The following is a 14280-nucleotide window of genomic DNA, read 5'->3' as shown; positions in this document are numbered from 1 at the left end:
CGGACTTCTATAGTTCGAGACTCCAATTCCCAAGAGCCTCCACGAAGCCCGTCAGAGCACGTGCCAACAGCGGACGTGCTCATTGGCTCCCGGCCAGTAGGTAAGGAGAAGGCGGAAGTTAACTTGCCTTTATGGACGTGGGGGTACTCGAAAAGCTAATCGAGCCCGTACGTAGTTTCTTACAGACGCTGACGGCGATTCAGAAGATCATCGGGGAACTGAGAGAGATGGCCGAAGCGCCCATCCGGAAAGTGGATGAATTCCTGCAACGTATAGGACGACAACCTCCCGTCTTATATGACTTGGCGGTACAGGTGGATAATGCCAATACCGTTCATTATAAAGGGACGCAGTGTGATCCGGGCCCGCGATTAATAAGTAGCGGGTGCCAAGTCACTGCGAATCCAACAAAGGAATGTGGTACAATGACAGAAAGGACGGTGGAAGTGCTGATCGAACCAGAGCAGCTGAAAAGTGCTGTCTCTCGGAGCGATGCTGTGCTGAAGACACCGCCTCTGGTTAGTTTAAAGTCAAAGGGCGTACAGACAGTGAAAGGGCTCTCTTTCTCTAATAGTGAGACCATAACTGTACACAAACCCCAGATAAAACAGGAGATCCCTAAAATAAAATGGGGGTCTCCTGACAAGTTGGATAAGGAGTTGAAAAACGTAAGAGCGGCCGATAAACTCGTCTCAGCGGAGAGAAGGATGGAGCCAGAAGTACCGAGGTGCTTCCAGTCTCGCAGGGGGAGAATATCAAGGGGACCACAGCTCTGCTATGAATGCCGCAGGCCGGGCCATCTATGGCGAAGTTGTCCTCGGAGGACTTAGGATCAGAAGAGTTGGCGGTACAACGTTCCCTCTAGGTTCTCCGAGGAGTCTAGACGACGAAGCCCAAGCCCGGCGCGTGGATCCTCTTTGAGAAAGACGCTCCTCTCGGGACTGGTTGCTCCAAATTATAATTCTTCGCTGGGTGGGGAATACTGTGGGAGATGGCCAGTCGTTCATCTCGGCCAATACCCCCAGGCCACTAGATGGAGCCCTCCCTGTAGCATGGAAGTGCCCCAAAGACCAGCAGGGAATCATGGACAATGGAGTTTTTATTCCCAACCCTGCAGGACACCGTGGGGCCCACCAGAGGATGTTGCAGGGAGGCTCAAGGACTTACATGTGCCCTATAACCCGGAAATGCGCATTAATTACCGCGACAAAGGAAACGACGTACTTCCAGGATGAAGAAGGAGAGTTTTCATCCAACCCGGATGAAATGTGGATTCGTTCCCTGGACACATTTACTTTTACAACATGGGCATGGATTTTTACATGCCGAGACTCGTCTATTCAAGTACTCAACTTCGAGCGCTGAGAACAAATGCCAGTGCCAGTGTGGTTCCCTATTTACCCGACGAGGTAAGAAGGCGGTATCGTGGCAGCAGAGCTGGCACTAAGCTAAAAATGAAGCGGCTTGCGAGAAAGTGGCGTTTTAAGTCTTCGGTGCCTTCTGTGATTCTGGGCAATGTGAACTCAATCTCAAATAAGATCGATGAACTGGCTGCGCTGGTGAAAAATGTCAGAACCTACAGAGAATGCAGTTTGTTGTGCTTTTACGAAACATGGCTAACTACTACCATACCAGATGCTAACGTGGAGCTACTCGGGTTTAGCACAGTTAGAGCAGACAGAGATGCAAGTACCTGCGGGAAGCACAAAGGAGGAGGACTCGCTCTCTATGTTAATACACGGTGGTGTAACTCTGGACATGTTAACGTCAAAGTCTCCACTTGCTGCAGGGACATCAAACTGTTGGCCGTAAGTTTGCGTCCCTATTACTTGCCCAGAAAGTTTCGACACGTAATTGATGTTATTGTATACATCCCTCCTCGGGCGGACGTGGAGACAGCAAGTGACATCATCCATTCTGCTGTTGCTAAGTTACAAACGCAGCACCCTGAGGCGCTTGTGCTAATCGCTGGAGACTTTAACCATGTGACGCTGGACAAAACATTACCTGCCTTCTCCCAGTATGTGGACTGTAACACCCGGGGAAATAAGACTATTGATTTACTGTATGCAAACGTTAAAGAGGCATACAGCACCACCCCTTTGCCTGCGCTTGAGAAAGCAGATCATAACCTGGTTCTGCTTCAGCCTCACTACAAACCAAGAGTGAGGGTCCTACCTACAACCACACGCTCATTCAGGAAGTGATCCCGGGAGGCAGAGAAGACTCTGAGAGAATGCTTTGGAACTACAGACTGGGATATCCTGCAGGGATCACATAGTGAGAACATTGAGGAGGTTGTTGACTGCACTACTGACTACATCAACTTCTGTATGGACATTGTAGTTCCAGTAAGAACTGTACGCTGCTATGCTAACAACAAGCCATGTATTACAAGTGACATCAAGGGCCTTTTGAACCAGAAGAAAAGGGCTTTTAAAGGCGGTGATCAGCATGAGCTCAAGCGCGTGCAGAAGGAACTCCGAGTCCAGCTCAGTGCGGCGAAGGAGCAGTACAGAAGAAAGCTGGAGCAGAAGTTGCAGAATAACAGCATGAAGGAAGTGTGGGATGGGATGAAGATCATCACTGGCTGCAGCTCGAAGCGGGGTGCCACCATCGAGAGAGACGTGAAGAGAGCAAACCAAATGAACAACTTCTTTAACAGGTTTGACCACCCTAACCCACTCTCACTCTCACCTCGGAGTACTGCACCCTCCACACATCCTTCTGCTGATACCAGCATAGGAGAGACATCCCCACCCACAATTACAACAGCGCAGGTGAGCAGAGAGATGAGGAGACTTCGTGCCAGCAAAGCAGCGGGTCCAGATGGAGTATCGCCACGACTGCTGAAGGTCTGTGCATCGAAGCTGGGGGTTCATCTACAGCGCATCTTCAACCTGAGCCTGGAACAGGGAAGAGTCCCGAGGCTTTGGAAAACATCTTGCATAACCCCAGTCCCAAAGGTATCACGTCCTAGTGAGCTGAATGACTTCCGGCCTGTTGCTCTGACATCACATGTGATGAAGACCATGGAGAGGCTGCTGCTTCACCACCTGAGGCCACAGGTTCAACACGCCCTCGACCCTCTGCAATTTGCATATCAGGAGAAGGTGGGAGCGGAGGATGCCATCATGTATATGCTACACCGATCCCTCTCCTATTTTTTAACAATGTGCAAGGTGAAATTATTGAGTATGTCACTGTGTTTCTGTCACACAACTTGAAGTTTCCTCAGTAAAATTTTACAATTGCTTTATTTTTTCTGATATCTTTGCACACTATTGGACAGAATTTGAAGTTAGTAATTTGTTTAAAAATGTTATAGATTTCGTTTTTTTGTATGTTTGTGCAATATATGACAGAAGTTGTTTACAAATGCTACAGTTTTTTTCCAGTTCAGTATTTGACAGAACTTTCGATTTTTACACAATAGTGCAGTATGTTAGATTTTTGTTCTTGCTTGTATGCTGCACAGTTCACCTTACAGCAGAGCAGTTTATGTTTATTCACACTGTAATGCTCATGCCCTGTATTTCAGTTATACTTAATATTTTATTCCCTTTGAATTCATATCTTGTGTACTCTAAGGGTGTCTGTTTAAATGCTCTCATTATAACAGTTTTGTTGGTAAAAGTGCAGTTTTTTTGTATAAATCCTGTAGGCCACTTTGAAATATTTACTCATACATGCACTGCTTGATCTCATTAATACTTTGACAGGTGATTTTTAATGTTTTGTTTTATTTTATTACAGTTTTAAGTAAATAAATAAGACCTGTTTTCCTTAACTGTTGTTTCCATTAATCTCATTAGTAAGATTCAATTAATATCCTATTATCAAACAAATCTAGATCAATAAGACTTCTGCAAACACATTTTTAAAGGATGCAAAACATCATCTAATTATCATTATCATCAAAGTCCCAGAAAATATCGAGATATAATTTTTTGCAAATCTCACATACCCCTACACTGAAATAAGAAGAAGCATCAGAAACCGAGTAAAAACAAAAATCATATTTTGGTTGATTTGAACTAATGCAATGTGTCAGCATCATTAAGCAATTAAACACAATAAATTGGATAAAAGTTAACTTAATATTTCTCCAAATTCCTAAATGATGCACTTAATCTTAAATTAAATTTTAAGTTCAAGTTTATTTGTCAAAGTAGTGTCATCCAGTGTTATTAAACCAATTTGCTATGGGTAGCCCTATCGAAAGCACCTGTCTCCAGAGAACAGGAACACAAGCCCACCAACAATCCTAGGAAAAGTCTGTTCAAATCTCAGTGAAAGGTTTTACTTTTCAGAAACACAGCAATTGATGAAAAAAACAGCCTGATAACCATAAAATGAACTGTATAGCATTACACCACTATTAAAGGCCTCAGTAACTCACAAATGATCTCTAGAATCATGCCTTTTGTTTTACTAGCAAAGGCACAGTAACAAGAAAACAACAAAAAAAGAAATCTAAATTGCTCAAAACTCTAAGAAAAAGTCTGTAATAATATAGTATAAATATTGTGATACGTTTCATGGATTTTAAATATTCTAGCATAATTTCTTATAGTCATGTGCAAAAGACTGGACACAGCTGGTGAAATTACAAGTTTTATTGATTTTCTAAGTAAAGAGAAGTTAACACAACATTAACACAACAACAGTGAACAAACAAAAGTGTGACAAATTTCTGTAAATTTTAATGAACAATCATCATTTATTTGTAGAATTGAATTATTTAGAAAAAATAAAATACCAAGAATTTTGCACATGACTATAATTGTATACAGTGAGAAAATCAGTTAGTTTTAAGAATCTCATGACACATCCACCACAGGATTAATTTACAAGCAAAATTTGTTACTTGGGCATTATCATAACAAAAGTACTTCTTTAATGAATCAAGCTAAGGCTGGGTCAATACTTTGGTTACAGTAACAAAATAGCAAGACACAGTAATTTAAAAGCTAGTTCTCATTAAAAGTAGTCATTTATGGAATTGTAACACACTGCATGAATTAAATTGGCTAACAGACCAAAAAATGATAATCCAGATGTATCCTTACACATCATTTTCTCCAAAACAGATCATACTGAAAATAATTATAAGGACAATACACAAAAGGATGTCAGCTGAACCTGTACATAATAACTACATATTCCTGCGTTTTTTAACCTTTTCAGTATTCAGTTTGTGAAAATAACTAGGCATCCAGTACTTTAGAGATCTTTATATAGACAACATTTATGCTCCTTTTGAACTGCTATCTTATATAAACTGCTCAAAAAAAAGGAACACTTTGAAAACATATCAGATCTCAATGGGAAAAAAAAAATCATGCTGGATATCTATACTGATATAAACTGGGTAAATGTGTTAAGAATGAAAGGACGCCACATTGTTTGATGGAAATTAAAATTATCAGCCTACAGAGGGTTGAATTCAAAGTCGTACTCAGTAGTTTGTATGGCCCTCACATGCTTGCATGCATGCCTGACAACATCAGGGCATGCTCCTAATGAGACAATGGATGGTGTCCTGGGGATCTCCTTCCAGATCTGGACCAGGGCATCACTGACTTCCTGAACAGTCTGAGGTGCAACCTGGCAACGTTGGATGGACCGAAACATAATATCCCAGTGGTGTTCTATTGGATTTAGATCAAGTGAGCGTGGGGGCCAGTCAATGGTATCAATTATTTCATCCTCCAGGAACTGCCTGCATACTCTCGCCACATGAGGCCGGGCATTGGAGAGCACCAGGAGGAAGCCAGGACCCACAGCGCCAGCATAGGGTCTGACAATGGGTCCAAGGATTTCATCCCAATACCTAATGCCATTCAAAGTGCCGTTGTCTAGCCTGTAGAGGTCTGTGTGTCCCTCCATGGATATGCTTCCCCAGACAATCACTGACCCACCACCAAACCAGTCATGCTGAACGATGATACAGGCAGCATAACGTTCTCCATACCCTTTCACATCTCTCACATGTGCTCAGGGTGAACCTGCTCTCATCTGTGAAAAGCACAGAGTGCCAATGGTGAACCTGCCAATTCTGGTATTCTATGGCAAATGCTAATCGAGCTCCACAGTGCCGGGCAGTAAGCACAGGGCCCACTAGAGGACGTCATGCCCTCAGGCCACCCTCATGAAGTCTTTCTGATTTTTTGGTCAGAGAAATTCACACTAAAGGTCTGCTGGAGGTAATTTTGTAGGGCTCTGACAGTGCTCATCCTGTTCCTCCTTGCCCAAAGGAGCAGATACCGGTCCTGCTGATGGGTTAAGGACCTTCTATGGCCCTGTCCAGCTCTCCTAGAGTAACTGCCTGTCTCCTGCAATCTCCTCTATGCCCTTGAGAGTGTGCTGGGAGACACAGCAAACCTTCTGGCAAAGGCACGTATTGATGTGCCATCCTGGAGAAGTGGGACTACCTGAACAACCTCTGTAGGGTCCAGGTATCGCCTCATGCTATCAGTAGTGACACTGACCATAGCCAAATGTAAAACTAGTCAAAAAACAAGATGAGGAGGGGAAAAATGTCAGTGGCCTCCTCTAAACCATTCCTGTTTTGGGGGTGATCTCATTGTTGCCCCTCTAGTGCACCTAGTTGTTGATTTCATTAACACCAAAGCAGCTGAAATTAATTAATAACCCCCTCTGCTACTTAATTGGCCAGATCAATATCCCAGAAGTTTCACTGACTTTATGCTATAGTCTGATTAAAAAGTGGTCCTTTAATTTTTTGAGCAGTATATAAATAGCTAAGCAACATGTTATTTTTTGTATATACAAGATGAAAAATATTTGGAAAAATAACACACCTAATTTTCATCAGCTACTAAGTAACGTCTGCTCCTACAGCAAATACTAGCTATACACTGAGCATAAGACCTGAACTGTGATTTCTGCCATCTGGAATCCATTTCACTTGGATTTGCTTGGAGTGCTATACACTTACCATTTTGGTGTATGGTTTCTAAATATCTTTTGGATTGCCCTGGATGTAATTTCACTCCCAACTCATTAATATCAATATTTAGAATAACACCAGATGGGATAACATTATCTAAGCGAAAATCTATATTGGTATTTTATGCTACATTGCTTACTCAAAGACTCATATTGCTTAATTGAAAGAATTATGTACCTCTTATAACGTAGTGGGAAAGTGATGTTTTACATTATCTTAAACTGCAAAAAATTACATTTTCTTTCTGAGGAATGGTTCAAGATTTTTTTTAGAACATTGCAAGAATTCCTTAATGTTACTATAAAATAGCTTGATGGGACTTTGCTCAATCTTTTATGTATATGAGGAATCACATTGGTTTTTTTTTGTGGCATATGTTTTCCCAGCCATGAGTTCTTCTTTCAGATTAACAGATTTTGGTTTTTTTGGAAATGCAGGGGCTGTATTGCTGTCTTGTAAGTGCATCTTTGACACAATTGTGTGTTACTGTATGATTTGCTCTTTTAAACAATATTAAATAAATAAAAAAGAATATGTTCTATTATTAAGTTTTATTATTTGTTATGTAACATCACTTAGTTATATAGCTATTACACTAACAAAGTAGCAGATTTTATGTGACTTTTTATGTCACGTTTTGGTCAATCTTTAAATCAGCTTATTTTAAAACCTACATATACATGTTTGGTATTATTCTTTTCAAAATGTATCGAATTTTAATATGATATTGTTAGATTTTCAGATTCTTATTCCGTTTTTAAATTTTAAACTAAAAAATATCAAGAACTCACGTCCCACGAGACAAGACTTTGTGCCAAGAGATTTAACCACGCCCAGGGCCGGAAATAAAAGACAAAGAGTAGGACAGCTGGTGTACAGGTTTTTAAATGTTTGAAGCGCCGTTCGAACAAACAGGGGGTAAAAAAAACTATTTGTTTCTCACTGTATCACTGTTTAAGAGGGGGTTTCGGAGGAGTGACCATGTCTCCTTGGGTGCGTTCAGCCCTCCTCTTTATAACGCAAGTGTCAGAGACACGAAGTGGCTGACGCATAGTGTAGGCCGGGGACGTTGGCAAGTGAAGCGAGCAGGGGGGAACCCCCTTGTGTGCTTGTAAACTGACATTTTAAATTTTTTAAATGTAACTTTGTATTTTTCTAGATTTTTAATGACTTGTAATAGTATACAAAATAATTATTAATATTTCTCTACCTTTATATTTTCAAATTTTGTAAGGTTTAAAAATGTTTATTGAAACGGTTGTGTGTACAACCAAAATAATTCCAAATGGGGTCAAATATCAAAATGATCAAAAAACACATAAATGAGAAATGGCTGTAAATAAACCACACAGTGCCAAATGAAGGGACATAGCAAAGCAAAATCACATACCCAGCTAGACCTCTGTAGAGACTTTCTATTCAGGTTGCTGTTACTTACCCCCTTCCAAAAAAAATAATGCACCATCCCATCCCATCTCATCTACTATACTCTTTCTCTCTCTCTGTCCACTTTGGGATCTCCTTCTCCCATCAGTAAGTTCTATCCCAGCTCAAATCCATAATTTAAACTGTTTAGGACAATGCTTCTCAACCACTAGGTCAGGTTACAAGTTGGTATTGTTTATAATGGTAGTAGGTTATGAAATATTTCATGGTGGAACTATCCTTCTCCCCCCGACTCTGACATTCCTGTTCAAATCACCAAGGGAGACCCACTGACAATCTTGTTCAAATTGATAATGGGGGGCTCATACCAGCACTGACGGCCGCACTCAAAACACCAAGGGAGACATCCCAGTGGGTAGTGAAGACACTTACATGAAAAATGGTGGAATGCAACACTAAAAAGGATGAGAAACCCTGCTTTTGGAGACTTAGAGGAAGCAGTCTTTAAACTTAACCCAGTGGGTTACTTCCTAGGCCAATGACCAAATCACTTCCAGGGTGGTACTGGTAAAATCCTAAAACTATAAAGTTACCATAACAGAAGACTCTCTAATGCAATCCGCTGCAACTGCATTCCTGACCTCTAACTATAAATTAAAATGATCCAAAGTATTGTCCAGTCTTCCTTCTTTCTCTTTAATGCTGTAGAATCCTACTTATCCCTTGTGGAATCTCCCTGCTGCCACACATTGACTTACAAGAGCCCAACTGGCCTCCAGCACATCCTCTAAGGACCCAAGTGCTGTATACCTCCTGAAGAATTTTTGAATGAGAAGCAATTGTCCTATTAATGTCATCGAGTAAAGCAAAGAAAGTGTGAAAAGAGATAAAGTATTGCTTGTTCTACAAATATATTCTTAAATGGCTTGGACACATTTGTTGGTACCCCTAGAAATTTTCATAAATACTTGTAGAGTAATTTTTTAAACTAGCCATTTTCTTTAATTAGTATAACACATGTCTCCAATTATGCAACCAGTTATTCAGCCTATTTAAATGGATAAAAGTAGTCACTCTGTTGTTTGGTATCATTGTGTGTCCCACATTGAACACGGAAGAGAGAAAGCAAAGATGAGAATTGTCTGAAGTGATCACAAAGAAAATTATAGACAAAGCATGTTAAAAATTGTACACAAAAAGCCAAGGACAACTTCCAAACAGATACAAGTTGAACTCCGATGGTCAAGCTCCATCAGTGTCTGACTGCATCATCCATTTTTTTATGAGCGACAGTAGGCTCAATTGAAGAAGACACAGAAGGACTCCATAGTTGAAAGAAAAACATAAAAAAGCCAAAATACTTCTGGGAGAATGTCCTTTGGACATATGAGACAAAACTAGAGCTCTTTGGCAAGCCATATCAGCTTTATGTCCACTGATGAAAATATGATGCTTTAAAACTAAAGAACACAATACCTGCTGTGGAACATGGAGGAAGCTCAGTTATATTTTGATTTGATTTGCTGCACCTCAAACTTGAGTCTGTGTAGGGAAAAATGAAATCTCAATACTATCATTACAATCTAGCATGAAACATACTGCTCAATGTCAGAAAGATCTGTCTTAGTTGGAGGTCATGAATCCTCCAACAGGATTAATGACCCAAAACATACAGCTAATGGCTAAGAACAAACACTGGATTATTCTGAAGTGGGTGTCTGTGAGCCCTGATTTGAAAGAACTGAGAATGCAGTCTGGAAAAGGCACCTTTCAAACCTGACACAGTTTTAGCAGTATGTTCAGGAAGAGTGGGCCCACCTGTTAACAGATGCAGAAGTCTTATTGAGAGCTACAGGAATCGCTTGTTTGCAGTGATTGCTCTATAGGTTGTGCAAGAAAATATTAGGCTAATGTGTCCCATCATTTTTGTCCATGCCAATTTCATTTGTGTTATTATTTGAAATATTCAACTGAATAAAAACTCTAAAGCAAAGTCAGATTTTTGTTTAATACATAATAAACAATGATTGGTCTCAATTACTTTTGTCAGTTACAAGTTATTTCAGAGACAATTGTGGGTTCTTCTTTTCTCGTGGAATGGTACCAAGTACAACAAATTTGTATACCAATATCCTCTGGTACCAACCTTTGGGTTTCTGTTTATTTCTCTAATGTAAACTGCACCCTCCCTTTGTCCACTTGCTCTCCTGGCAATTCCTTTTCAGTTAAGTAATCCTGCACACTAGCAACATTTGACTTGTTAACAAACCAGCTGGAATACATTTTTTCTAGATAATGTAGCAAGAAATGTTTCATATCCTGCATCATACAAAAAAAAAAAAATTCAGACATCCTCAACTGATGCGTATGTACAATACACTGTTGAAATTGATATATTGTTAAGTGAAAATGCCAAATAATGATTTCTCTAAAACAATCAACATTAAAAAGCAACAATTCTATTAATCATGTTATGCACGTATTTAATGACATAACAGCTGTTAAAGAGTCTGGATGGGATGCAACTGCTAGGCAAATAAATTGAATTAATGAAACAATAACAATCTACTTGCATACTATGAATGAACAAGCTGCAGTTTTCCACCCTTATAGTCTATATTCCCAAGAGCTCTGTGCCATCTGAAAAGCTTAAAGCTTTAAAGGAAGCCAGCTGCCACTACTCAGTGAGCCAGAGTCGGGAGGTGGAGGACGAAGCTTGCCAGGAGGAGTGTTGGTGGACAGAAGAGAAGACAAGACAGAGAAAGAAAATAAGAAAATAAGTGTGCTTTGTGTACTGTATTTGTGCTGGGAACTGTGCTGTGAAGGTGGGAAATGAGGGAAAGCATTTCCTACATGGAAAAAAAAAAAGTGTGCTGAAATTGTGTCCGCATTTGTCTGTGTTGGGCTAGTGGCTACAATACATATAACAGTTCAAACAAATAATATTTTATAAAATTATGACAATATTAAATCGTAAATGCCAATTTGCCATTACAATAATGTGTCTCTATGATAGCTATTTGGATGAAGTAAAATAATGATGAAGAAAATACCTTAAATTATTGCAAAACATTTCCCTGCAAAGGTGTAAAAAAATCATGTGAGATATTAGGTTTCCCATGTTGTGATAGAATAATAAAAGTTTTCAAATTCATACCTGTACAGATTTTATAATAAGAGCAGAAACAATGAAGCTGAGTACTAATGATCCTAAAATCATAGAGCTGAAGAACTGCAACACCCATACCAGCAGTAAACTTCCTGCCTGTACAATATACAGGTGTGTCACCTGCAGAGAAGCATATTATAAGTTTAAATTGATTGATTTAAAATGATTTTAGACAACAAATTACACCTACAAAACATGTAATACTTACCATAATACTTAATGGCTTATGAATTGTTTTCTTTTAAATCTGTCCTTTATTTTTATGTAATATTTTGATTTCTCTGCTCTTTTCTGTTGTTTTTATCATTTGGTATATATGGAACCAGTGCTATAGCTTCGATATAAGTTTATTGCAAATTGTGTCTCGCTACATGCAGAATAACTGTTTTATTTAATAATCTGAAAAACACATTGCGTCTTTCTATTGTGAGCAAATAAAAATATCTAAAATATTTATTCATTAGACAACAACCTAACAATACTGACACCTAATAGTTACAGAATAAACTGGCCAATTCAAAACCATTTAACATGAGGTGGCAAATGTGAACAAATAAATAATTTTCAGAAATGAAATGTTCAGTTCATTTGAATTTTATAAATCAGAGGATTCTAAACAACATATAATTTCAATGTTATCAAGAGCGATAACAAATATGTATTGGACGGCAAGCGTTTCAGCCTGACCTGGACGTCCCTTACCAGAGGAAAGGAAGAAAAGCAGCATGTTCAGGACACTACATCCCCCAGGACGCTAGATGGCAGCTCCCCTGGACGGAAAAGGTTCCTCGGATTCCTGCAGGGCAGCATGGGACATGGAGTCCATCTCTTCAGCCCTGTTGGGTGCCGTGGGTGCTGCCATGGGGAGCTCACCAAGAACCTGGGGACTATTACGGTTATGTCAACCCAGAAGTACTTCGGGGTCACGTGGACGGAAGCCCGCAGTACTTCCGGGATACTTGAAGAAGGCATTTGACCCGGAGAAGAAATACTTCTAGGTCATGGACTTTAAAAGGACTCTGGGAAACCCCAGCAGATGGAGCCAGAGTTGGGAGGGTGTATAACGGAGCTGCTGGGAGTTGGAGGAGTATGATTAGTGATTTGTATTATTGATTGGAGAATTGTGGAGAGTGCGGTGCTTTGTGCATTTTATTTAAGAATATTAAAGATATTATTCTTGGTGATTTTAAACGTGTGTCCTGGATGTCTGTCTGGTAGGTTCAAGGGGCACTATAGAGCGCTTTATTCCACAGTATATTGGTATGATGTTAATTGCCTAAGTAATTCCTGCAATAGTTTTAAGGTTAACTCTTATGATTAGTGATTTGTATTATTGATTGGAGAATTGTGGAGAGTGCGGTGCTTTGTGCATTTTATTTAAGAATATTGAAGATATTATTCTTGGTGATTTTAAACGTGTGTCCTGGATGTCTGTCTGGTATGTTCAAGGGGCACTATAGAGCACTTTATTCCATAGTATATTGGTATGATATTAATTGCCTAAGTAATTCCTGCAATAGTTTTAAGGTTAATTCAAAAAAGGAATCTTCACAACTGTTTAGTTTTGAAGTACACCTTTCACAGCCATGACTGCTACTGCATAACATTCTTCAACTAACCGTCACTACTGTCATTTGTTCTGGATAAGTCACACAGACCTTGATCTAAATCATATTTCACCAGGATTTGAGGATTTCGTTTTCACAGCCTAAGAAATATGAATGGGAATACATATCTGTTAAACAATACTATTACAGACAGGATATCCCAAAAACGTTCTCCTGTATTAAACAGCAATGTAATAATATGCAATAATCACATTTTATATACAGTAGCTTAAGAAGTGGTATAAAGTTTTGTGCTACACCAACAAATAAAGATTTATCTAGCAGAGCACAGTCAAACCAAGTTAATCAAATAAACAGGATTGTGAACGCTAAAGAGTGTTCACAATTAACTTAATAGTCACTCCACATATCTTGCATTTATCATTACATGCAACATGTATGCCAATGAATTATCGTACATTCAAATTGGCCCTCAAGCTATGAAATATAACAGAATTAGATGCAATACATAACTGAGTTTATGCACACTTGAATATATAAAATGATGGTTACCTTTGTTGATGAAATCAAACCTATACTGTCCAGAGTAAACAAGGCTAGTGCTTGCATAAGCAGTATGAACTGATTAAACTGCCAGGTCAAGGAAAAAATACATGTGGAAATAAATATTACACAAAGAGCCAGAATCTAAAAAAAAAAAAGGAAAAAACAAGTATTACATCTCATCTTCCATGCTCCATGTAACTGTTTTAGTTTAGAGTATTACAATGTTACACTCAATGTAATCATATCAAACTACTGTACAGTATGAAAACTATTTATTAAAAAAGAATAGACATTAAACTTATTAGTAATGCAATGAAAGAATGAATAACAGCATTCCTGTCATTCATGATCTTACTAACTTGGACAGACGGACAGACAGACAGATAGACAGACAGACTGATCTTCATTGATTTCCAGAGCCCTCATTATCTTAATTTTAATCTAATCAAAATCCAATATAATCTTACAAAATTGACATTAAAGACTTATTTTGAAATAGTGAAGTCTTTTACAAAGTTTAGAATTAACCATTAAAGTTTGTTATACATCTTAATGACAAGTATTTAAAATGAATTACAGCAGGTGCTCTATTGTGTATGGAGGTACAAATATCTGAATAGAAAATGTCACTCAGA

At 39.1% G+C, this 14280-nt stretch overlaps 1 protein-coding gene across 1 annotated transcript in view; it reads right to left on the bottom strand.

Annotated features, from left to right (window-relative positions):
* dpy19l3 (dpy-19 like C-mannosyltransferase 3) overlaps positions 1–14280 on the bottom strand; it is a 146590-nt gene that overhangs the window by 97952 nt on the left and 34358 nt on the right. The window contains exons 8-9 of the mRNA XM_028809677.2: positions 13652–13786; positions 11520–11651 (exon numbers count right to left, since the gene is read on the bottom strand). Coding sequence (XP_028665510.1) covers positions 11520–11651; positions 13652–13786 — 267 coding nt within the window. The remainder of the gene's footprint in view (positions 1–11519; positions 11652–13651; positions 13787–14280) is intronic.

The sequence above is a fragment of the Erpetoichthys calabaricus genome, chromosome 9 (assembly GCF_900747795.2).
Source record: "Erpetoichthys calabaricus chromosome 9, fErpCal1.3, whole genome shotgun sequence".
NCBI classification, from domain to species: Eukaryota; Metazoa; Chordata; class Cladistia; order Polypteriformes; family Polypteridae; genus Erpetoichthys; species Erpetoichthys calabaricus.
This window is presented reverse-complemented; position numbering and strand designations above follow the sequence as displayed.